The 26,502-nt window shown below is 43.1% G+C and overlaps 1 protein-coding gene across 1 annotated transcript; it reads right to left on the reverse strand.

Annotated features, from left to right (window-relative positions):
* Positions 1 to 74: 74 nt before the first annotated feature.
* On the reverse strand, positions 75 to 22,424 carry per1b (period circadian clock 1b). Its single transcript, XM_005454390.4, is given in 21 exon segments — positions 75 to 1,571; positions 1,573 to 1,595; positions 1,694 to 1,844; positions 2,818 to 3,031; positions 3,367 to 3,553; positions 3,645 to 4,429; positions 5,027 to 5,416; positions 5,959 to 6,105; positions 6,237 to 6,352; positions 6,434 to 6,593; positions 6,793 to 6,901; positions 7,849 to 8,119; positions 8,387 to 8,540; positions 9,427 to 9,533; positions 9,773 to 9,851; positions 10,589 to 10,783; positions 10,869 to 11,070; positions 11,626 to 11,747; positions 11,960 to 12,213; positions 13,138 to 14,055; positions 22,231 to 22,424. Coding segments are annotated over 20 exon segments (4,329 nt in total). The 5' UTR covers positions 13,551 to 14,055; positions 22,231 to 22,424; the 3' UTR covers positions 75 to 1,321.
* Between the last annotated feature and the right edge of the window lie 4,078 nt (positions 22,425 to 26,502).

The raw sequence follows: 26,502 nt of genomic DNA on the forward strand, positions 1-26,502 counted from the left end.
GCCAACTGGCAACAAAAATAGACTGCAAAGAGATGTAATCATGAGGTGGAAAAGAAGAAAAATCTGACTTCGCATTTAAACCCATTTTAAGTCTTTTATTGTCTTTTTTTGTACAAAGAACTTGAAAAATATTAAACTGTCGCAGACACCACTGACGTTATGAAGCAGAGGATATCACATGACCAGAATAGTGCCACAGAGAAGAGACAGAGAAAAGGGACAGAGTGGAATAGAGAAGATAGTAAAACACTCTTTGAACTCTTCAGATGACTTTTTAAGAGTTACATCCACCTTTTTCCAAATCTTCTCACCAACACAGGAGTGCTGCAGGCTCCATAGGGGGGTTGATAATTTGGGAAACGCCGTCTGTAGTGTTTGTTCACTGTTCAAACTAATGCCTGGCTGATGAGAAGCCTTTTAACAGGTGTGGGTCAGACTCCCAAGCTCGTCCACAAGTAAAGCAACTCGATTGCCGAGTCACAAACACTGTCTCCATTTCCAAAAAGTGCGATCTATCGTATAACAAATAGCTTTTTAAACACATTTTTTTGTTTGTTTTTTTACAGTACACACCCTCTTTTGGGTGTTCTCCATCTGCAGTGCATCAAAGTATAAAAATATACACAATGCTTACAAAATTACTTGGTTCTCACTGTACATTTTATCTATCAGGTGAAAGTAGTTTACTTATTTGGGGTCACGATTCATACAAAAGAAGAAAAAAAGAAGAAAAGGTCAGGATTGAAACCAGAGCAGGATCCCAGAAACATTCAGAAAAGTCTGAGTCCCTTCTTTCCTCACAGGCTGAACTCTGAACAGGACAGATGAAAACATGAGTGAAGCACATCCATCTTTATGTAAAGGCGCACTTTTTTTCCTTTGCAAAACATTAACCTTAGTCTCCTCTGATTATTTTACAACTTAAATAAATATACCATGAACTACAAGGACAATAAAAAATTAGACAAAAAGAAAGAAAACAGGACCAATTCACTCTCTAAAACTGAGTGTGCGTGTCCGGTGGTTTCCAAGGCATTTAATTATCAGTCACAGTGCGTGCCTGGACCGCTGACATCGAAATCAGACTCAAAGAATCAACGTGTCCTTCCTGACCTGCTGTCGGACAATTAACGGCAGTTGTCTGCATCAGTATGCACCTCAGCATCCCAGCACAAGCTCATTGGATTACAGCCTCAGTAATGATGCTTTGAGCACAGGAAGTCCTGGATGGCGCATATTGTCTCATGATGAAACTCATGATGAGCGCTAGTGCTTTTCACTTTGGGCCACCTGGGAGGTGAGTCCCGTCAGACTCCAGTGGCTAAGTCTCACTTTTTCCTGCCACAGTGTCTGACCCCACTCCCTCCTCCTTTGCCGTCATGTCTTGGCCGCTGTCCTGTTTTTCCGTTCCTTTATCTTCAACCCCTTCCTCCTCTTCTTCTTCCTCAGGGTGAGTCACCTCTGCGAGGTTTTTCATCGTCTCGTTGGCGGTCTCCTCCTCAGCCTTGAGCACGCTGCACAGCTCCATGTCGTGGATCTCCACGTCGAATGGGGGGCGGGCGGCACGGGGGGGGAGACTTGCAGCCAATACAGCCCTGAAAACACAGAGAGAGTTGACTTCCTGTCTTTTCTGGGACACAACAGAATGTACAATGCACCTTGACATGGTACAGGGTAGATTTGATGTGCTTACAGAGATGTTGATGGCTCGTGCCAGGCGTCCAGTGCGGATCCAGGGATGGACCTGGCTCAGCTCCCTCTTCTGCTCCTCTGTGAAGCGTGGCTGGTGTTTCTGCATGTTCCTCAAGGACTCACGATCCTCTCTCAGCACCGTCTCCAAGTCCCTGTTGATGAAGACAAAGTGGACCAGCATTAAGCTGCTGCCTTTCTGGACTAACAGCTGCTTGGTCAGCAAATAACATCTGGATGCATTTCTCTTCCATGATACAGTATGACTAGACTGGTCCGACTCACACTTTACTTCTTGAGAAACAAAACAATCCTCACTTTTTCTAAACCAGCTCCTCATCTGAGAGCTGAACAAATGAATCAATGGCTACGTTCACACTGCAGGTCTTAATGCTCAATTCCGATTTTTTGATCAAATCTGATTTTTTTGTCTGCTTGTTCATACTACAAATAAAATGCGACAGCAAACGCGCTCTAGTGTGAATCCTCAAAGCGGCCCACATGCGCAAAAGAAGACGTCACACACAACGCGCTCTGTTTAGACCCAGACCAAGCAGTATTGTTTGACTGATGGTCCTTAATATAAAGACTTGTTTCGGACTTTTCGGATTTTGCTTTAAGTTATAAACTTATTTTGTTATTTACATATGGCCTAATAATGATCCTTATTGCAGTTTTAGAGAGGAGCGGTGCTTCAAAGGATAGCTGCAGATTTCTATCAGAATCTGCAGATTATACAGTACAAATAAAATGTTCACATTTCTCCAACGTTGTCTTCCAAACAGTTTCACTAACATCTACATTGGATGGCCAGGAAGCGTTTGCGATGTCTTCTCCGGCGCTGATAATTGGCATCTGTCTTGTGTCAGTGACGTAAAAGACGGATTTAATGCGACATGACCGTTCACACAGCAGTCGCTTTCTAAAACATCAGATATGTATCGGATTCAGTACCACATACGAAAGTGACCCAGATCGGATTTGAAAATATTGGATTTGTGCCGTTCACACTGTCATACCATGATCGGATATGGGTCGCATAGGGTCAAAAAAGTCGGATTTGATGCGCTTTCGCCTGCAGTGTGAACGTAGCCAAAGTCTTTTGTGACATTTTGCCCAGTGCTGTACCTGACAGGCAGCTGATAGGTCATCATGACCTTGTCGTCTGTGTTGGCCATAAGCAGCCAGATGGGGTCCTGCAGCACACACTTGATGAACTGCTCCTCTCCACCGTCTCCTCCCGGGCTGCTGCTGCCCCCTGCTGGCTGTTTGCGGGAATGGTCGTTCTCAGACGAGTCGATGCTGCCGAAGTACTTGCTGGTGTGGCTGCCCTGGCTGCTGACTAGAGGGAGAAGAACATTAAAGTTCAGAATAGTTTTCAGTCTGTGCTTTAGAATGAAAGATTATCAAAGTGTTGATTAAAGACAATCTCAATCAAAACATTTTTCAGGGAAATTTTTTTTTTTTTTTTTTCCCCTGCAACTTTTAGAGTTTATGTGACTTGTTTCATCTGGTATTATCTCACTTTACTAATAACAGTCATATCACTATCAACTAAATTAAATGTCATGGTGACCCAGAACTCTGTGTCCCTGATGGAAACCATTAAACTAAAAAGAATTTCATCAAGAACAAAATGTTTTTTTTAGGTGGTACTAATGATATAAATCTACTGACTGGTGCCACCGGTGCCAAAGGAGCTGCAGCCGTTGGAGCCGGAGCCTGAACCCGAGGACCTTGTTCCAGAAAACCCTGAACCAGAGGCAGCTGAGCCGGTGCCTGAGCGCGAGTCTTCTTGGAGCAGCAAGTCCAGCAGGTCGCTGGAGGTGGACATGGCATCGTTGTTGGACTCATTAGCTTCAGCCTAATGGGGAAGACATTAATGTTAATTTTTTTAAGTCTTTCATGAGAGATGGCTACATTTTTAGGTCGGACATCCTATCCTGAACACTTACATTCTCATTTTCCTTGGAGGTATCATCTGAGCTCCTCTGATTTGTGGAACTTTGCCCCCTGGCTGCCCCGCCCTGCACGGAAGGTGATGCCTGCTGAGATGCTGCTAGTGCCGTGGCGACCTCTAACCGGTTGCTTGGCGACTCCTCCAGCTGAAGCAAGTTGAGAGGGGAGGAGCATCGGGATTGGAAGAGCGGTGACTCCGCGCCTTCGCGATCAGCTGGCGTCTGCGTGTAAGATTGCGGTGTGCTGCTGCGAGACGGGACACATGTGCCTAGCGTAGGCATGGGGTTGGACACATTATTGGGGACAGCGGCTGCAGGGGCCCCGGGGTAAACGTAGTTGGGATTGTAAAAGGGTCCAGGGATGGAGCCTGGCTGACACATGGGCATTCCCATCTGCGGGAACATGTAGTTGGGCAGAACGAAGGCCATCATAGGAGGTACCATCTGGCCGGGGGGTAAACGTGATAGATCTGGGATGGGTAAGGGCTGCGTAAGAGGTGGGTAGACTGGGTACATTGGAAACATACCAGGAGCAAAAGCAGCGGGTGGCATGCTAGCCTGGGAGCCTACAGAAGGCCAGGAGGATGAGGTTGTGGGAGGGCCGAGAGGCATGTTGAGGGGCATGGGAGCACTCGTGCTTCTGGGGTCCTGACGACCCCCGCTCATGCCCAGAGAGCTGTGCTGGTCAGAAGACTCCTGGTGCTTGAGTCTCTTACCGCCACGACCACGTTTGTGACCACAGCTACCTCCTGCAGCTGGGTAGTCACGGGAACAACGCACCCCTAGAAAAGAAGATAAAAGATGCCCTACAATCAGTTTGCTGCTTCACATAAAATATTTCGCAGCTTTCACACCCTCAGGTTCACAGACATTAATGTATCGATGGTGGACTTGTGAAGGCGATACAGGTCCCCAAAGAAAGTTAAAATAGCAATTTTTAAGTAAATACACCAGTGCCATTTTAGTGAGTAAAGTTTTTAAATACTTCTTCACTTTGCAAAACAGCTATTCAATACAAAACTATTTCTAAGACTCTGTGCAGTGCTACTGTTCTTATAAAACATCATCCTTAGAGCACAAGCCACAAAATAAGGAGTCATCATACCTGTGGTGTTCAAATCAGTACAGTATTGACTTATTTATTAGGAACAATGACCGGTAATTCTCTGTACATCACCTCATCTGCAATAGCATTAAATGCTGCAGACTTTATGCACTTTAGGTACTAACTGAGTACTTAAAGCTTGATTCGATGGACTGGCAGATGGAAAATGATAGAACCCAAATAACACTGTGTGTGTGTGTGTGTGTGTGTGTGTGTGTGTGTGTGTGTGTGTGTGTGTGTGTGTGTGTGTGTTGGGGTAACAGTGTACTCCTACCTCGTGACAGGGGGTTGCCAGCTGCAGCGTGGCAGTGCACAGTTGAAGACATCGTCTGATCGACAACGCGCAGCTTGCTGAGGTCCTTGAAGCGGTCGAGGAAGGCCTGCTCCTCCTGCTGAGTATGGGCGGACAGCACCTCCTTGGTAAGACCCAGTCTGCTACCTCCACCTCCTGCTGCTCCGCCTCCTACACTTCCACTTCTCCGGCTGTCCCTATCAGGCTGGCTGGCTTGAGGGAGAGGAGGTGGTGGTGGAGGAGGCGTGATGGCTGCGTTAGCGGGAAGCGCTAAGCTGCTTGCGGGAGAAGTCGGGGTCATGTCGAGAGGAGTCTGTGCAGCAAAGGGAGCAGCCAGCGTGGGAGTTGTAGGAGCTTCCTCCATGACAATGTCTGTGAGAACAGGAAAAGAGGACAAGAAGACAGGGTGTAACAATATAAAGAAGAATTAAAGATGACACTTTTAGCAATTAACTGACACACAATCCAAACACAAACACACAATTCAGTGCACAGCTGTAGTTAGACAGGTAGGACCAGGAGATACAGGTATACATACATACACGTATATATTTTTATACAATCTATACAATCTCAAGTGTGTTAGCTGGAAGCCTCCTCTTTGCTAGAGCTCCTGTATCATCAGAGTTTAACACTGATCACTGGGGGGAAAAAAAATATTATAATATATAAAATAGTGTGCACAGGAGAAGAATAAAACACAACACATCAACCAGAAATGTTCCAGGTAGTACGTCTGCAATAAAAACAAGTTTAATTGCAAAATGAACACATAAAAAGCACAACTTGAACACCAACGTTAAACATGAAAAAAAGATTTAAAAAAAAAAACAACACAGAACTCCATTCAAGGTGTGCAAGGAACTCATCCTGCAAGTTCCAGGAAGGAGAGGGTGAGTGTTAACGAGGCCCACCTGACTCGGGAGGCTTCTTGTCTCCAACATGGACGATGGTGCTGCTGAAGCTACACTGAGACGTAACTGAGGCTACACTTTCTGCCTTTGTGGCCATGGTCAGAGGAGGCAGAGGAGGTGGTTCACCTACGAGGTTAACTGAACCACCTGGAGAGACAATACGGTCAGAAATTTAGTCGCACAGACAAAACATCAACCAGGTTTGTTGTCTTCTACCTAGTTAGCTACATCATTACCTGCCTAAAAACTCAAATCAGTTTCATGTCATAGTAAAATACCTTTGCTGTTGCGGTTGGGCTCATGTTTGTCGTCATCAGACGCTGAGGAGGCAGTGCAGGAGGAGGAACCACACTTCCTTTTGACTGTATTGGGAATGTTGCAGCTCTCCAAGTACCTGTGTGAGAAATCGCTGGATAAGTGGGATGGTGAAAGGGAAAATGTTGCGACAAAAATTACTTCATTTTTGTGCACAAACCTAATGATGCTGTCCAGACAGTTGATCTGCTGGTAGGAGTAGCTCGTAGATGGCTCCTTGGGTACAAGTGATGCAGGGACCAAACTTTTGGATGGGTTTGTCATGTCTGCTATCAAACTTCTGACTGGGTCACTGTTGATCGCTCTGACGGCCACAGTGTCTGGATGAAGAAAAAAAAACAGGATCAGGAAAATTAAATTGTTCTCTGCGAAGGCTTTTGGACATTATTATTTTTAACTTTGTTTTATGTCTCTCTTTTCTTTCCTGGAATAGTAAAACAATTTTTTTTAAAAACACAATTTATTATTTACTCTCCTGTGACAGGCACATTCTGAGTTAAAATAACTCCAGCCTCTTACCTGTGCTGGTGTTTTTCCTCGGCAGCGGGCGGTTACGAGACTCGATGAAAACCTGCTGCCCGTTTGTTTTCACCATATGGACGTCTTTGCAAATCTGCTGAAACGTCATCTAGAGAAAAACGAAGACCAGAAAAATCACAGCTAACTAACGAGAGAATGACACGGCACTGAATCTTCTGCCAATCTGTCATATAGTTCGTGCGTAACACTACAGCCTAAATGTGATGCAACAGTACCCAGGAAAATGCGGCTGTATCAAAAACAAGGTGATAAACAATCTTGTGAGAAAGCATTTCACAAAATGGGACCTGCTCATTTCCAGCTGGAGTAGCCTTGCATAATTCATAGTTAAAAATAATCCTGATTAGTCTAATACTCTTCGCAGGCCCTTTGATCATCTAATGTCTGGATCAAGATATTTTATTTTTTAGTCACACTACAGTAAAAAGGACAATGACCTCCTGCAACTCGAAAACAAAACATTGGTGGTTGCCTGGTGATAACTGAAGTGTTAGCAGCTGCAGTGACCAACCTCTCGGAAGCAACTTTCAATCACAAGGCCAAAATTCCTGATCTGACTTGGACTGACTGCCAGACAGACTGAACTGGATTAGGTAAAAGGCTGTAATAAATCAATCAATTTTTGGCTCTTCTCATGTGTCTTTCGCCCCTATGACGTGCCTCTTTGCAATCGAGGGATTCGACTCATCTGATTGCAAAACTGGTTGTATCTGGTTATATAACTATAAAAAAAGCAAGGCTTCCAGTGAGGAGTGGGAAATCTGAAATGAAGCATTTACAGCAGTCTGAAGCCTAAAATAGCCGATTAGGTGCCCTTTAAAATAATTTTGTGTCCACATTGACCTGGCTCAAAGTGTTTAATATTCAGAACCATTTCCAATACAAACAGCATAATTTTTTTGATGTTGTCAAAATATTCTATACAATTATTTAACTATGCATGAAACAAAATCCATGCCTACAATTAAAAAAATAAATACATAAATAAAAAAAAATAAAAATACCAACACAAAACCACTTCTTTTTCAGACTCACAGGTTTGTGAAATGGGCCTGCAGCCTCTTCTACAACGGGACTGTTGCTGTCGCTGGACGAGGCGGCTGAGGCACAGAGGCGCTGTTGGTTGGAGTGGTGGGAGCCTCGTGACCCGCTGGACCCAAGAGAGCTGTAGCCCTGAGAGCTGCTGCTGTGCACTGGCTGCACCAAGACTCTGTGGATCTGCTCGCTCAGCTGGACGATGTCGGGCGTGGTGACCCGATTCTCGCAGTCCTGCGGCATGGTGAACACGTCTTCATTCAGCGGGCTCCTGGAGACAGGGAGAGGGAGATTTAGCACCAAAGGCGAAATCTTAAACTTCTTTTCTGACACATTATTTTGCATGTTTTATAATAGAAACAAACTCTGTGTCTGTTTTTTTACGTCTACTTAAAGTGGCTGCCACTTTTTAAGAAGATCCTTTCTCAGTCACTAAAGGCAGTATTAAACGTGTGTCCACTGAGTTTTAAGGACAGATGCACAAAGTTTGACCAACTACAAAAATCTGTTCATGAAGTGAGAGATAGAAAAAGCTTACGTTCTGACTTTGTGCCGCCCCACGATGAACGCGACCTTTCTACTCCAAGGGTTGACAAAGGAAGACCAGCTGGTGTCCATGGTGACGTACTCCCCGCTGCGGGCGCACATCCGCAGGGGCGAGTAGTCGATCGCCTGCCCAGCAAACTGAAAGACTGAAGAGAGATGGCAAAGCAGACATTATATTTCCTGAGTTGTGAAAAAACAGAAATGAAAGACATGAACGGTTTACTCAGCCCTACGCTTCTGTGTGACATAAGCTCCTGCCAAAAACGACAAGGTTAAAATGAAGAACCTTAGGTCCTATGTATTAGAGACTATTTTAGTTTTACTTCAGCCTTTGTCAAAGCTGTAATGTAAGGCTGTTTTCTACTGGAAGTCCATAGGAATTCTGGAACAAACCAGAAAAACTCAAAGGTGAGGCTCAACACAGATGATTAAGCTCAAAGAAGACAGCAGAAGTAAAAAAAATTAGAGAGATCGCATCATTATTGTCATAAATGTGCAGTTTTTTGCAAACTTATTATACCACTGATGATGTCCAGAGAGTTTTTTTGCAGAAAAGAGGTGGGCAAGCAAGCTGAAAACTGATTTTTATTTTTATCTTTTTATTTAGTTATTTATTTATTTTTTTAAAGGGGACACCTTTCTCTTTTACTTTCTCATTGTTAAATTCTACATAACTAACAAATACAAACAGCTCTGTGGACACATGCCTCATTGCTGGATTAATGTAGGCGTCACCCTGTCCACTGTAGCTGCTTGTGTGTGCGTCTATGTGCACACCACCTGCAGCTCTGCCACACACACTGAGCAGAGAACCTGGTTGCTAAGTTTTTATACATTTTAAGAGCAGCTGTCGTTACATCAGCAGATTATCCATACGTCAGCAGGTTTGTCTCCTATTGCACAGATTCCCAATTAATTAGATTCTTCTGCTTACAAGTCTGTTATTTGAGCTAAAGTGTGTTTTTTACATTAGCCCTGCATGAATCTTGTCACGTGTGATTACATTTTGAAGAAAGGCTTAAAGAGGCTTACTCTTCTCATGTATAGCCACCATAATGGGCCTGTCATCAGGGTGGATGCAGAGCAGGATGGGTGTCCCGACCAAGTCCTGAGGGAGGTAACCCAACAGTGGCACTGCCCTGTAAACACATCACATTTCCACACTGTTAAAGACACCTGAGATGAATCACTTTACATACACCTTAATGTTCAGAAAATTGAAATGAAATCGCAAAACATATTGGAGCTGTTTATTTTTAACAACCGTCTCCAAATCCACAGGGAAATTGATGAGTCGATCGCACTCCTTAAGCTTAAAACACCAATTACCAGAAGGTAACACAGCAGTAAGCATCGGGTCAGAGCAAAGATAACTGACCTTTCATCAACTTCCTGGAAGAGGCAGCTGGGAGTGTGACTGGTGGTGAAGATCCTCTTGTCGGCTGGGATGCGAGGAGCTGACGGGCACAGAGGACACAAACAGAACAGATGAGGAGCATGTTTGGAGGGTGAAACAGACTTTCTGTGTCTGACACTGTTCTGACAGGCATGCAATATTAAGTGTCTACGTTATTCATATTCAAAGAAATATGGTATTCCAGTCTCTTTCATTTGTATTTCCTCCAAAGCTATAGACTTTGCACCTGTGAGAGTACAAGTACACAAACTAGACTCTCTCGTTTCTGAAAACCCAAGGCTCACTTGCTTTGTTTTCCACTGAAATATCCTGTCCACAGAGTTAACACCAACGCACCGCCCACTCATCCTGTCTCACCAAAACAAACACGCGCTCTGAAACCAACCTAGTAACCTGTCACATGTCAGACCTGAAGCGACTTATTCATAACGCTGCTTTAACTTTGATGACACCAAAAGCTACCCTGTTCTGCTACTCTATTCAAACAAGTGGTGCCTACCTGGTTACAAGAATCAGCCTGATATTGATATGTCACCTCACATTATCAGTCCAAAGAGTAAAGGAAAAAAAAAAAAAAAAAAAAAAAAAAAAAACAGTGGATAGATGCAATCTGTATCATCTGCTGTAAAAAGTGAGGGTATAATTAAAATGTTCTGTTACATCTTTTTAGCTGTGTGTGACTCAGTGTCAAATAACTGTTGATGATGGTGTAATTTTAACTCATATAAACACACAAACACCGGTTTATTACAGACAACAGGGGATCGTATCAAATACCTTCATATCCAGAGTGGACCCTCTCTGCGATCAGCAGGCAGCAGGGCTGTGGCTCAGCAGCATCCGAGTCTCTGATGGTGAGCTGGTAAGGCGTGAGGCGAAATGGGTAATAGTGCATCTCGCCGCCCTGCGGCCGGTCAGCGCTAAGCCGACAGAACATGGACTTCTCCTGGGTGCAGTCGACTGGAGGAGAAGCTGGAGGAGACCGGAGTCAGTCAGCACAGGAAACATAAGGAAACATAGCTAAACTTGCTCTCGCTTTCAGTCAGCATATGCTCACCAGAGCCGATGCAGGAGGCCCAGGAGGGGAGGCGGCAGGGTGCCGTGCTGCTGAAGAAGGTGCTGACGTCTTGCGGAGCCAAAAGGTCAGAGAACATGGTTCCTTGGAGACACTCGGGCTTACAACGCAGCAAGGATGAGCCCTGGGGCGATATGTACACAACCTTCCCTGACAAGAATGATACTGCCATGGAGAACGTGTCCTGGAGAAAACAGAAGGAATTTAATGAGCCATCTTCTCCAACAATCTGGGATCTTTCATTAGGGCACATTTCAATTCATGTTTCTGAAAGGAAAAAAACTGTGAAAATTGATATTTTTGAACACAAGCACAAAGCTGTGTAAAAATTAGATTATTAAAAGACAAACTATAGACCACTGATGGCCACGCCCATCTTCAAATTCAACCCTTATTTAGCTCTCAGCTACTAACCCTGTTAAATTTCATGACTGTATGTACTGGTTGTCCCCAAACATCAGCACAGATATAAACACCTGCAAAAATACCCCAAACCGCCATCTCAGTTTAAAATCAGTATCACATCACAGTTTCAGGATAGTGTGAATTTATCAAACGCTCTGACAGCAACCAGGAGGTAACCCTCCTTTCCTTTGAGTTACATGTTAAACCCTGAGGTACAGAAAGTAATAAAACAATAATGCCCATGGCTCATTAACAACAGTAATAAGGTACCTTCCCCACTCCTTTAAGAGTAGTTTTAAGATGCAGGAAGAAGTGGATAAGTGTTTTAACTCACAGTGTTTTTGAGGGTGTACTCTGAGGTGATATTATCCAGCTCCTCAATCGTGAAGGTGGACAAGTCCAGACTGCAGCCGTGACACTCCTCCACACTCCACTGGTGATAGTACTCCTTGTTGGCTGGAAACATTAAACATTTCTCAGTCAAGGTGTAAATCTGCAGACAGGTGACATTACATATCTACAACATTTATGAAGGAAAAACAAAGATTAATCTGAAGAAATATTTAAGAAAGTCACATGGACCTAAAATTCATCATCTGAGTTTTGTCTCCCACATAAGAACAGGCACCTTTTTAGAGAAAAAAAAGAAGAAAAAAAAAGACCCTCACCTCGGACTTGTTTGACACACTGCAGAGCGTATTTGAGTGCGTTTAGAGTGCTGGAGTGGTCCTTGGCCTTGCGCTCAGCTGGGAGTCGGAGCTTGAGCTCTTTGATGGCCTTCATGAGCTCCTTCTGCGTCTGGACCCTGGCTGACTGGTGACTGCTGCATCCGGAAGTGGAGGGGGGGTCGTGCTCCGAGCTGGACGATGGCAGGCTATAGACCAGGGAGCCGCTGGGAGGTGAAAGGCTCTGAGAGTTGGAGCTGGGTAAGGAGGACAGATTCAGACAATGAAAATTCACAGAGAGAGAGGTGAGTGTGTCAACAATGCTGCTGCTAACCAGGCAGACATAAGTGTCAATAAATAAAAAGAATAACTAGGCAGTTTCAGCGACTGATGTCCACTCTGACAGCTAGAGAAGCTTTTCAGATAAAAATGGGTAGAAGCAGAGAAAAGGTTTCTCGACAACTTCACCTATTCCAGGGCGCACCCCCCCATGGCAACGACACTCCCAACAGCAGCCGCCTCTCCCTGCAGGACAATGCGCCCTGCAACACCGCAAAAACTGCTCATAGCCAGTTCGACTACCGTATAAAAGAGCCCAAAGTGTGCACCCAGCTTCCAAACTCCCCATACAGCAGTCCAATAAGGCAACAGTGGGATGCACCGGAACAAGACCGATCCTTGGAGGCTCGACTCTGCAACCCACACTCTGCCACAAGCCGACGCCACAGGACACCCTCGGGGGTCCTGTGTCCATGCCATTATGCGTAAGGGGCACCTGAGCAATATTAGGCAGGCAGTTTTAATGTTGTGGCACTTTTATGTTAAACATGAATAATACAATTACATTTCTGATTTTAAAGCACTTACATTGAAAACTGGTGCAATAAAAGCTGAAAAATCCTTTCTGCATGCCACACAAAGTTGGTCCTCGCCAGCCACCGTACATGCTCAGGTAAACCAGAGCAGTAATCGTCTGCATCAGTAATGCTGACATTGTCTTATAATGACAGCACCCAGCTATCTATCACCTTAATCTATATCTACTCATTTCCAGTCTTAGACTCCTTAGGCCTGGCCTTAGTGCAGCCACTCATTTCATTCAGTGTATTCTGACTAAACTCACACTAATTTCAGCCTGAACACACACAGAAACAAAAAGAGCTTTGGGTGATTTCTCTTACCTCTTGTTGCTCTCTGTAGTCTCCAGCATCATGCCAGAGTCTTTGCCATTTGAAGAGCTGTGGGGGCTGCGTGTGAACTGATGTCTATGAGACCTGTTCACCCGCTCCATCCCGCCCTCACTCTCCCTCTCCCCAGAGTCATTCCCGCTCGAGATTCCATCCATATCGTCTGAAGTCGGACACCTCTGATCTCCAGACGAACCTCCAGACCGAGATCCATCGCTGGGGGATGAACCTCCTCCCTCTCCGCTCCCCTGGTCCTTGTGGGTGACATTGGCACCAGGCTGACCACTGCTCCCGATTTCGTGCACATTTAGCCCCTGTGAATCCGATTCCGGGTCTTTTCCGTCGGCCCATGCCAATCGCCCCCGATTGCTGCTGCTAGGCATTGATTTAGAGTTGTCATAACTCATACTAGTGTAGGATGAGGCTGGTACAGCTTGATTGAGGGGGTCAGTCAAGGCGAAAAAAAACAAAACCTTGAACTTTGATTTAAGTGGGATTGCTATTTGCGCACATGTGAATCATAGTTGTTGGCTGTTAGTTTAACAAATCAAACAGAGACGATACCATTCTTTCTTTGAGTTTGTTTTTGGGGGGGGGGGGGGGCTGTAGACCCCTCTTTGAGAATTTTCAGGAAGAAAAAAAAAAGTGCAGACTGCTACAAAGCACCCTTTCTGAATAAACAGAACAGTAATTATCCGGGAAAAATAACAGTGTCACTTAAAGTGCTGCAGACAAGACATGAATTTGTGGTTATGAAACAGCCTTGGCATAAGTGCTCCAACAGATGGGATGAGAGATTGTGAGCGAGAGTGAGAAAATCTGCTCTCGGTGAGAGCAAAAAACATTCGTTTCACTCTGCGTCTGGTTTTCTCGCTTCTTTAGAGATGTGGTGCTCTAGGCGCTGAAGGCAACCTGAAATGAAAGAATAAGAGATGGACAGAGAGAGGGAGAGAAAGAACAGCAATATTAGGATTATAAAACATTTGGTTGTCATGGTCTCATTGCAGCATCTCTCCAGGACTGCGCCTTTAAAAAGGCAACAAAAAAAAAAAAAAAAAAAAAAAAAAATGCTTAACATCAGATTAATATGGTGTCAGCCTCAGAAGACGAATCAAATACGGCGTGAAATATTTTCCTGTCCGAATGATGCGGGCTGCATGCCAAGCTATAAGAGTGTGCTCTTGTTTAGGGCCCAGCTGTTCTCCTTTTACTCAGATTATCTGAGAAACAAAAACAATCTCCTCATCCTGCGCACGGAATAAACAATAATCTCCTATTACTATTTGCATGCTGCAAGTGCGTACGCATGGATCTGAATATAGATCAGGTGAACGTGTGCTGGTGCCAAAGAGTGACATAGGACACTGGTCGCTCGTCAAAGCTCAGTCTCTTTTACCCCCAGGACAGTCAAAACAAACAGTGCGCTGGGAGGAGAGAACAAAGCTCACATTAGAGAGCGCTAAGACTAATTGGGAAAGGTAACTCCAAGTATATATATACGGCCCACCTACGCAAGTGAGAGTCTAGTGCTATTTATTACTTGAGCAGCGGTGACACCTCTTAATCCTTTAAGACCTGCAGACGCAACCAGGAGACAACACAGCCTTGTACTCAGTCGTCAATCCTCTCAACTTTATACACCTGGCTGCCCCACAACCCTCTTTACCTGCCTCCGACAGGTGTGCAGTGATGCTCTGATGCTGCATTTGTTCAGGACGGCTTTAAATATGCTCAGATATACCTGTGCTGACGCAACGGCCCTTTACAGCTGAGGGGACAGGAGGTGATAACAAGTGAGGAGGGCCTGTGACGAGGGTAACTCATAAATAACTTAAAACGCAACAAACTGTGGATGGGGAGAGGAGATTAACAAATTCATGCGGTGCACCTAAGCTCCCTCCTTTCTGGGCATGAAATACTAATCAGCATTATGTTTGGTCAGATGGATGATGCACACGACAATCTGTATGTGCTATGGCCAGACTGGGCGGAGGGAAGGGACCAATTATGATGAAGAAATATGCAAGCAGGGAGTGAGTGGGTGTGAGGCAGGCTGGCATCCATGCATGCTTCCACAGGTGATGGCAAAGATGCACACTAAAGTGGTGGTGAAGAACTGTGCTCTGGCTATTACAGTACCTGCCTGCACCATCCCAGTCCACCTGCTGGACTCTTTAAACCTCAGCTCTGTTTCCGCAGCCAATCAGATGCCCAGTAAAAACACAGGCCAATAGAGAGTCAGGATTGGGGTGCATGCATGGCTTTGGAGGAAAGCAAAAACCCACGCAGACACGAGAATAACATGGAAACTGCACACTGCAATGCAAGATCGCTTTTGAACTCATGACCACGAGCTAACGCTGCAAAAACCGCTGAGCCAGTATGCCGCCCACCTTTTTCGAATTATTCACAGGAAATACACGCTGTAGGACCAAGCTCTGATTATGCAAGATATGTCTGTCGTGCTGTGGGAAAGAATATGTAAGAAGGCGTGCTGACTACAGGACTAACACGTTACTTGGAAAAAAACATGTCTTCGGTTTCTTCTTAGTTTCTGTATCTGATTTGCGCTGCTCACGACTGCCCCGTGTTGTACACACTTAGCAGAAAGGTTAAATGAATCATGTTTCATTAGAAGTCAATTTTGTCTCTGTCAGTGTGACAGAGGCAAAAATCACTCGCCTACCCCTGTGAGACCTGGGTCTCTAAGACATCCAGAGCCGGATCATAGGAGCTGGTATGATATACTGGTTCACACCTAGTGTGAAGACCGGCAGTCACCACATTATATCAGATTAACAATCACTTTGAATGACAGGTAAAGCTGGAAACGTGTGATAATAATCATAGCAGTACTTGTTTCTGCGTAATTTCCTGTCCAATTCAGGTGAACTAGCACGTCCTGACCTTGTACCTGTCAAGTGGCATGACTGATAAAAAGACACAAGAATGTCCAGGATCTTGAAATGCAGAAGTGTTGGTATTCAACAGTTTGCATTTATCTTCATTCACACAGTGTTACATAACCAGACCTTAAAGTACAGCATTAATCCGACTGGGACTGCTCTGAACAGGACACATGCTGAAGAGAAAGTAGGCAAAAATGTCAGACACACCCTAATTTGAATTTCTCAGTTGCTTTTCTCTGTCTTAAATCACTGCACATTGATCACCGCTGATGTTTGGACCAACAAAAATACTTCTGAGATGTCACCTTCTAACAGACAGCATGGCTGTGTTCACAATCCTTCAGGCAAACCTCACAGTGCACGGACAGAAAATAACTGCTAATGATAAACTGTAAACAAAAATGCAAAGAACTCATGTCTGCACGGGATAAATAAACCACACGCTCACTATGGTGACAAATATAAATCAGCGAATGAAAGGAGCGATGCAGCTTTCCTGCCAGTAAAACAGCACTTCTCCACTTGGCTGGGCTCTGCTCCAACAGTTGGCCATAAATCTGTTCACTGTGATGGTAATGAAGCAAGTGATCTGATTCAAACACTGTAACTGTAAGGCTTTACACTAAAGATACACTGACATGTCAAACAAACCATAAACCTGCCTGTAACTTTTATGACAAAGATTTATTTATTCATATGGAGAATGAATAAAGAACTTTTTTTTTTTTTATTTTATTTTTTTTAAAAGCATCAGATGCTGTCCAAATTCTTATTTGAAGCATCAGCAAAACAATCTCACACTTTGGCCATCTGAATAACATGAGCTGTCTAAAACATTCAATCACATCTCTAATGAAACCTGCAAATGTTTAACACCTGGGGCTGTAAAAGCAAACAGTTGACAACAATGTGTTGAGCCTGAAACTGAACACCAGAGGAGGCTTTGTTGTATTCATGAAGTGCACTGCAGGTAGGGTACGGTGCAGGTTGAAGTTCAAACTGAAACAACGATTATGTACAACAAGCCGGATTTAAGGGAAAAGAAATGCACACAGCTCAATGCTTGCTCCTCCTCAAATGTGAATATTTGCTCATTTGGATGCCTGCCTGCACCAAACTAACAATCTGAAACTGTCAGCTTCTTAGAAAATGTTTACAATTTTCTTTCATTTTAACTAAGCAAAGAAAAAAAAATATCAGCCCTTGTTCTTGTAACCGCATTGCTGTTTTCCAACAGTAGATTATGGAGAGAAAATTCATATCCTAAAGACTATAAAACTCCTCAAATTAAGCCAGCAACATGAGAATCTCTGATGCTGTATATTAAACAAACTAGCTACCCAACTAGGTAGCTACAAACTAGCTACACAACAAATGAGCACACAACTACCATATGACACTACAAACTATGGCCTGGGACAATATCACAAGACACAGGCCAGCGCATCTACCAAACAACAGCCACCTGACGCAAGCTGGCAGTAACATGAGATACTTCCCTGCTGTAAAGCACAGATGGAGGCTGCAAGAAGGTGTGGCGACGCTCCGTGCACGGACATGTGTGAACTACTCCTCTGGGCTCAAGCTAACAGCTCCATCACTGCAAACCCACCGAGCGCGTTAAACAAGTGTGTTAGTTCAATTTCCCCTCACCGGCATGATCGCCCACTGCTCCACATCTCAGCACAGTGCAGTGTGACAGCGCTGGCTCAGCATCCCCGCTTCTCTTGGCTTTTCTGTGTACATGCGGCACGTGTACACGGCGGTGTTTTCCGCAGGTCTCGCCGGCCGCTGATTGGTCAGCTCGCTCAACCAATCGCAGAGCGCGCAACGCAGAGGCTGGGCTGCAGCGTCAGGAGTCCGGGCTCCCAGACGGCCTGCCAGACACTGGTCTCAGCTCCGCCCACAGAGGTTTGCCTATTAAATATGCAACGCTGTGAGCAGACGCGCGAGCTGATTCTGGACCAGCGGTTATGAGCGACAGTAATAAACGTACATGATGTACATCTGTGAGGCAAGAGGATGCACGCTCGGCACGAGAGAAACGGGCACACCACTGCCACACGATCGCATTGCATTATAAAACTTTATGGGCTTACATTATGTTTATTTACATTTGCCGTACCTCTTGAAGTATGCTATGATTATTTAATAAAAGTCTTTCACCATTAGCCGATTTAAACAACAGCAACAATATCAAAAAATAAAAGTTCAAAACCCTTTCAGATTAAGCCTAGAATTAATTAAAAAGATATATTCGGACTGCATTTCCAAACTGCAAAGCCTGCAGGAGACTTTAAAATTCAAGCTGTGCAAACCTATGTTGCAATAACCTAGTTGGAAGATTATAAATGTGCAATAAAGTGGTTCAGCAACAGCTGAACAAATGGAAATAAAGCCTGATAAATATTCTGTAAACTAGTTTGATTTTCCTTCTGCTTATTTTCTTTTTCATCTTGGCATTACACGCACAACATCTGGCTACTTTCTCACTGGGTCTTTCATTGCAAGCTTCATCATGCTCCAAGATACTGTCAGTCTATTGTCAACAAATGGCAGGAAGCTCAATTAGCACTCCTTGTTTTGGCTAGTACTACCCAACCACAAAGAAGGCTCATGTTCTTCTTATGCCGGACCACACCTGTACTACTAGTATGTTTGCCTCTAATATAATATGCGCCTGCCAAATAAAAAAATAAAAAAAACACATCAACAACAACAACAACCGGTAGCCATGAACTTTCTCAAACTGCATCTGCGTGAACATGTTTTCGTTTTAAAACACTGTTTTCAGAAGAACTGATGGGCAATAATGGCCTAAACCATCACATTAACCAAATATGCACACTTTGCATGCACACTGGTGTACACAGGAAGTAGCCAGTGGGTTGATTCATGGCACAATGGCACAAAGTATGATCTGAGATATCTCTGGTTAGACCTACAATTAAGTCAAACTGTGTATGGGGGTCATGACAGTAAAAAACATGGAATGGGACTTGTTGGAATCAAATACTGCAAAATAATAGAGCAGTACTGCACAGAATCAACATGCACTTTTTTATGACTCCATTATCCTTTCCAAGCAAACTTTCACAAAAATGTACCTAAAAAGACAAAGAAAATGTCATAAGTCTAAGTTTTGCAGCCTTAACATCAAATCTGTGCCCCTTATCTAACAAAATTGATTGCCAAACACTTGTTCATGGATTTCAGTAAATCTTCCATGCAATGATCTGCGGTCTGGATTCAGCTGGAAATATTTCCATTTATGAGCTACGATGCTTTTGAAAATAATTTTTATAACAACCCAAACGGAGAGTCTTGTGGTTTTCCAGAAACCAATCCAGCCTGCCTTAAATCCCGGCTGCTAATGGTGTTACTGCAGGTTCCCAGTGTTTCTATGCAGTAACGTGATCCTTAAGGTACAAATGCTATTGATTTTTTTTTATTTATTCTTGGACTCTATCAGAGTCTCTTTGCATGATACACAGCTCAAAATAATTCTTACTCATATTCCTGGCCTTGATCCAGTCCCTCAGCTCATTCTCTGAACTTTCTTCCTGCCGGCAAACATAAGGTTTTAACAGCAGGTGTGGGGTTGTCATACTCCTACACAGGACCATATAAAGGATATCCCCTCTCTCTGACATCACACAGAGCAAAGAGTAAAAAAACAAAAACAAAAAACAGACTCAATCCATGTGTTAAGTACGGTCTGAAGCCCAAGCTCACAGCGATTACATCCACATCCATCAACATCATTATTTAAATTCTGGCCATGTTTAATATGAGCATCCTCCACTGTAACAACCTATATGTGACAGAAAATAAGGAAAAGCATAATAGGTCCACTTAAATCCCCAAAACAAAAATGCTTTTCATTAGTGTCACTCGCTGACATTAAAAAAAATCAAGTGTCTGGTGTAAATTACTAGATTCAAACATCAACATGTGGCAACTTGATCATTTAATAACAGCACCGGTTGCATGAATATATGCATGACTGCACACACTCTGGACCGCCTGCCAACAAACCTCAGCACATAAGCTCCCGAAGAGGGTAAAATAAAAGCCTGTAAGAAGCAGGTAAAAAACACCACATCCACAGACTTGTCCACGTGTCTGTTGTGAACATCCTCTGTAACAAGTTCAGCTGGAAACTTTAACAATGAACATGTAATACAAGAATGAAAAAAAAAAAACCTCTGAGGCAATGGCAGGTTTTAGTGTAAAACCTCAAAACCAAATCAGAAACAGAGACATTTAAAAAGAAAACCTGAGATATTTCCCAGCAGTTTGCGGTCAGTCTGGTAACCTTGATGTTTTTTTGTTTTTTCTTCTCTTATCCAAAAACAAGACAGACACACTCCTTCTATCTGCTCATATCTAAACCCTCTTTGTCTTTCCAAACATACATGTCCATTTTAAAAGTATATAGTTCAAATAAAGAAATAACTTACATCGAACTAAAGATTCATCTCAAACATTTTTCTTTTTTGTGAAGTCAAAACGGAAAGAACGTGGTGCTCTGTTTCTGCTGACTAAACCGCTGCTAAATTAGTCATTCGTGCTTTGATGTATCACTGCGAGGGAAACTAAAGATTGTTTACTTGTCTCATGAGTTGAGTCATTACCCCACATACATGTGATCAAATGATTGCAGCGCGAAGAAAATTACCCCTGCTGCCACTGCATGCCTCTCTGCCTCTATCAACCTCCTGCAACATTAGCACAGCTCGCTGCTGCCAGAAATCAAGTTTGACTTTTCTTTATGAGCTCGTCTCCTGCCCATCCATGGTCCACTCTAAGACTTTCTGATAGGTCACTTATTGGGTGAAAGACAGTGCCATTATGGGAACCCTCTGTGAATAAGGGAGCGGCTCTGAGTAGATTTTGAGCAGCTTTTTTGCACTCTCAGTCACTCAGGAGGGTAAGAGTGCAAAGAAGCTGCAGGCTTGCATTTGTGCAGGCTCATGTTTAACCCTCAAGCCTCTGCGGTGTGGTAACAGTGATCTGGTGTGTGCCGCACTGTTTATGGAACATTTACTGTAAAACTGCCACTCAGAGGGGATTACAAGCCTGGAACAGGATACCATCACAAATGTCACAAGATTTTGGCACAGGTGCCAATTGAAACTGGCTGAGTGAAAACACCAGGGCTGTGCGAGGATTTCTAATATTAATATGATGCAGTGACAAAGTTATGCAGCCTCTGGGGGCGACAAAATACAATTCACAGGCATGAGTGGATCGCCACTGTTCAATCACAGGAGCAGTGGCATGCGATTGTCTACAGTGAATGCACAAGTCAAATAGTCCTACATCAAATGAGAGCAGAGCTGTAAAAACTGTGTTTGGCTTTCAGTAAAATCTGCCAGCACCAAGAACAGTATGTGTACATTGGGAAAGAGGCCTCTAGGAATGCCTTTTAGATGGACGTCCAGTTTACACTAGTCTGGCTAAAACACTGAGTAAACACTTGCTATGTTGCTTCAGTACCTAAATCAGAGTCCAAATGTAATGCTTAACATAACTAGCTTGTCTGCCAGACGACCACCACACGGCAGAAACCCCTCCCTTTCCTGGCAAAGTATTTTTTTTAAAAAGGAGGGGGATTACTTTTTGTGACATGAAAAAAAATGGGTTGTTGATGAAGCCACGTATGATTAAACTGATCATCAGTCACAATATATGTGAAAAACAATGAATGCCCCTTTGCTAGCAAGCATATCGTAAACATAAGGGGGCAATTTTCCTCCCCTCTTAGCACACCGTACAACGTTCGTGTATGCACGTCCACCACGCAGAAACCAAAGGGGCCAGTTTCACACAATTCACGAAAAATAGGAATTAGGTCCTGGAAACTGGGCGGGATGTAGTAGATGTAGATTACTGCTGTGTTACATTAGTTCACATTGTTGGCTTCTTCTTCCAAATACATTTACACTTTGAAGTCATCAGGTTACATCAAGTTTAGCCGAGGAGGTTTAAAGAAAAAAGCTCATGTATCATCTGTGAGCTGAACAGTCATGTACAGCAGCTATAAAACGAGGCCGTTAAAGGCATATATCTCTCCAATTTCTATACTGATGCACAGTAAGCATAATAACAGCTAGCATGGTAGTTACAAAGCAACACATACTTGTAAGACAGAGTGCCAAAAGCGCCAGCTTACCTTAAATATGCTTCAAAATAACAATAACGCAACTGCTTCAATATCCCAAGGTGGGGAACTCAAAAGTCTTGAAAGAGACGGCATAAATCCAGGTAGCAACGACAACCTTCACTTAGCGGTCTGTGCTGGATCTAAATACATTTTTTTTTTATTCTTCCCCCAACTGTAGTTTACACGCAGGGACACACGTGCACGTACATGGTCTGGTAACTAATATTGAAATAGCCGTCTTGATTGGACAGCACGTGAGAGTTTCCCCGCCCAAAGCCCGTCCCAGTTCGCTGTGATTGGTTATAATGGGCGGGGCTAGCGGCACGGGGCCTGGCGGTCACGTTGTAGAGTGACTGGTCCTGAGTTCCTTTCGAAAACACATTGGAACACGAGAAGGCGTAGCCCCTGCCCACAGTTGGTGCAGTTGGCCGTAATGGACGCAGTAGCAGCACAATTATACTTTCAGCACGCAGCTGGTTAAGAGTTTGGCTGAGAAATATTATGCTTATGATTTTTTGTATTATTTATTAAATACACTGCTGCATCCAACAGAAATCACTCCTTATCATCTGTATACATCTGTGTAGTAATGGTTTTATAATATTATTATATTTTGTCATACTTCGAAATTAACTCATTTACAATTACTTTTTATGCGTAGGTTCTTCTGGGAAGAGTTCAGTCTTAAAGTCAATACCGTTTAATCCTGGAAAGAGACAACTAACTGAACCCAAGTTACCTTTATCCCTTATAAATCGATCATTATATCTATTTTCTTTCAATTTCAGTCATATTGAACTTTGACCAGCAAGATCAAACAAAATCCAGGCTATGGTGGAGCATGTAATAAAACAACTATTTAAGCGTCGCTACAAAACCAAAAATGATTAAGATTTGTTGTTTGTTTGTTTTGTCAGATTGCAGGCATATTTTGTTCAAATGATTTTGCAGGAGTTATAAACCGCTGACAGTCCGAGCCGAGCAACAATTCTACCTGTCCATATATAGAAGAGATGTAATAAAAGTTTAAATGCCCAAGTTATTTACACCCAGCGCTGAAAAAAAGCAATTTAACAAGCAAAAAGCAAGCGCCTTTTATGTTGCGCTTTTGTTTCGTATTTACGGCTGCGGCAAGGCCCAGACATGTACACTTCAACGTGCTCCCAGCACGATGACGTCATTCGCTCTGTATGCCCTCTCCAGCGGCACGAGGCTGTGGGATGGTGGCTCGGTGTCTGTAAACAGCGCAGATGTAGGGCACAGGTCCGTGTGCAGCTCCCATAAATCAGGGACGAATTCAAAGGAAAACACACGACAAAGCGTCTCAGTGAGACTTTACAGGTCACTAGAACAGCATGCTGCTGAACAGTGACCACTCCCATCCCAAGCAATGACAAAACAAAAACAAAATGCTATCATATATACAGTATATACAGCACATATACAGTATGCATACAGACAGAGCGTGAAGCAATGTATTTTAGTACAAGTTACACCTTTGTGCATTGCACAGATCAACAACTCCGCACAATCCTGCTGCTGAAATGCCCCACTTTTCGTCCTCAGTCACTGGTTTAGTTGGCCTCTCTGCCTGGCTGCCTCTGGTGGGGAGAAACATGCACATGTCCTGTGTGATCTCATTTGCTGGGAACGTCACAGGAGCTGTGCAACTCGAGAGAGCAGCAGAACGGCGTGCTGTATACCGTATACCTATATTAAATATGCATTCATACGTGCTCTTCTGTATTTGTATGGAATAATGTTACATATCAGCAACAGATTTATTTGTTTCCACTGAGGTTTTATTTATGGTGTTTGGATTTCCCAGACTGTGACGGAGCGTTGCATTGCAGCAGTTCAAAAAAGAGTTTCAGTCTGGCCTCCATCGCTTCAGATTTGCAAATAAATCTTATTCATCACAACCAAACGCAACTAGGAATGTGTCCTACAGAGGGCAGCAATGCATAACACTGATAATGTATGAGGAAAAACTCAAAGAAGCACTGAACCAGTAATATCAACATACTTTTATAAGTATATACACTTACCAGGCACTTTATCAGGTACCCTGTGCTACCGTCATACTAGACCCTAGAACTACTACTACTAGAACATTCCTCAGAGATTTTGGTCCATGTTGACAGGATAGCATCACTCAGTTGCTTTGTTGGCTGCACATCTATTAGGATAGGGATTTGTGTTGGTGTGTGAGGCTGTAGCCTGTAGGCTTATGTTGTTATGTGGTAATTATGAGACAGTGTGTTTCAGATCCTTTTTACAGAGTAACATCATAAAGATAACGTAACAAATGTCTTAAGAAATGTGTAGTTAAGTAATGTACTGCATTACTTTTAAGAAAAGTGTTCTGAGTAATATACACATATTACATAGAACACTATAAATATATATAGAACTGTTTTGATCACAAAAAGATGGAAAATACCTCTAACATCCTCAAACATTTGACCACTCATCATGTAATTACTTTGCATGAATGTAATGTCGTTGATCTGCTGATTAGAGATAGTGGTGACTCTCAAAGTGGAGCCAATGAGAATTGATAAGGGAATCAATAAGGAATCGAATTGATAAGTGATATCGATAATGGAATTGCTAAATTCTTATCAATTCCCTTCCCTAACCTCAGTGTAGTTTGAACTTCGTCTTGACCATGTTTACATACCTAAATACATTAGGTTGATGCCATGTGATTGGCTGTTGAGGCATAATGAACAATAGACAGGTGAATAACCTCAGAGACAGTCTCTTTCAACAAATGATGAAATCTTTTATTTATTCTTTTGGCCCAATCTTTTTCTTGGCAGGTGTTACCTCAAAGAGGTGGTGTATGTACAAAAAAAAGAAGAAAAAATGTGTGTTACTGCAGATCAGAGTCCAGATTCTCTGAAGCCTTTATAGTGTTGCAAAGAAAATACAAATAAAATGAGTGTGAGTGTTTTATTTTAAAATTGTGGGCTATTTGTGATTTTACCTCTGTATTTCATCTTAAATTTTTTTGTCCCTGCCTTGTTTGGTATCATTCTTTTCAGCACAATCTTACATGTCGTTAGCTTCATAGCATAAGTGCCTAAGTCATTTTCTGGTCAAATTGAGATTTTTGCCTAACTTTACTCCCCTACCACTGCTGCATCATCCTGTCCGTCTGCCTATGTCATTGGCCAATCACAACACTCATAAGAGTCAAAAAACATACTTGCCTAAGTCATTCATTTGACTTAGGCAGTTTTACCATTGGACTTAGGCAGTTTTGCTACAATCAATTTGACTTAGGCAGTTTTGATGTATGCAAAATGGCTGATAAGAAGAAGAGGTTGACCGCAAGTGAAGCCCTTGCTCTTCTTTTTGATTCATTTACATCTGGTAAAAGTTCATATTTTTTTAGTTTTTTGGTCACTAAATGTATTTTCATTCAATCAAAGAGGTTATGACCATGTTAAAAGATTACTTTTTTGTTGCAAACAAAGTATGATGGCTAGCTAACATTAGCGTTAGTAGTGTAGCATTAGCATAGTAATGTAGTACAAGCTAGCAGCTAGCTAACAGCAGCATGCTACCAGAGTAAATCTTTGGCAATTTCAAAGGCAATTTGAGCATTTTCAGCAAGTTTGCAAATTATATTATGTTTCAAACATTTGCTTTTTATTAGGAGGGGAGTCTAAGGACGGGGGACGCCCTGGGTTCATTGTTAATTGTTAAATTGGACTTTATATTGACTGTGTTCAAATGACTGATACTGGTTGAACTCTATTGCCAGTAATATTCATGTAGCCCTTTGAGGCGACTGTTGTTGTGATTTTGGGCTATACAAAAATAAATTGATTTGATTTGATATTAATAGTACAAATTGATTTTTTTTTTTTTTACATAGCAGACATTTTGACTACACAAGTAGATTTAGATGTCATCTTGATTTACCATTTTAAGATACTCCAACAGCATTTTATTTTCTGTTGTATCATCAGGAAAGGAAGTTGATGTGAACTTAGAGGAGTTGGTGGATATAGATGAGGGAGAAGGAGGAAATTATGTTGATATGGGGCAACAGACTGATAAGCAGCCAGAGGAAGGAGAGGAAGATGAAGGAGAGGAAAAGAAAGGGGAAGGAGAGGAAGATGAAGGAGAAGAAAAGGAAGGGGAAGGAGAGGAAAAGGAAGGAGAAGGAGAGGAAGATGAAGGAGAGGAAAAGAAAGGGGAAGGAGACGAAGATGAAGGAGAAGAAAAGGAAGGGGAAGGAGAGGAAAAGGAAGGAGAAGGAGAGGA

The sequence above is a fragment of the Oreochromis niloticus genome, linkage group LG3, assembly GCF_001858045.2.
Source record: "Oreochromis niloticus isolate F11D_XX linkage group LG3, O_niloticus_UMD_NMBU, whole genome shotgun sequence".
Lineage (NCBI taxonomy): Eukaryota > Metazoa > Chordata > Actinopteri > Cichliformes > Cichlidae > Oreochromis > Oreochromis niloticus.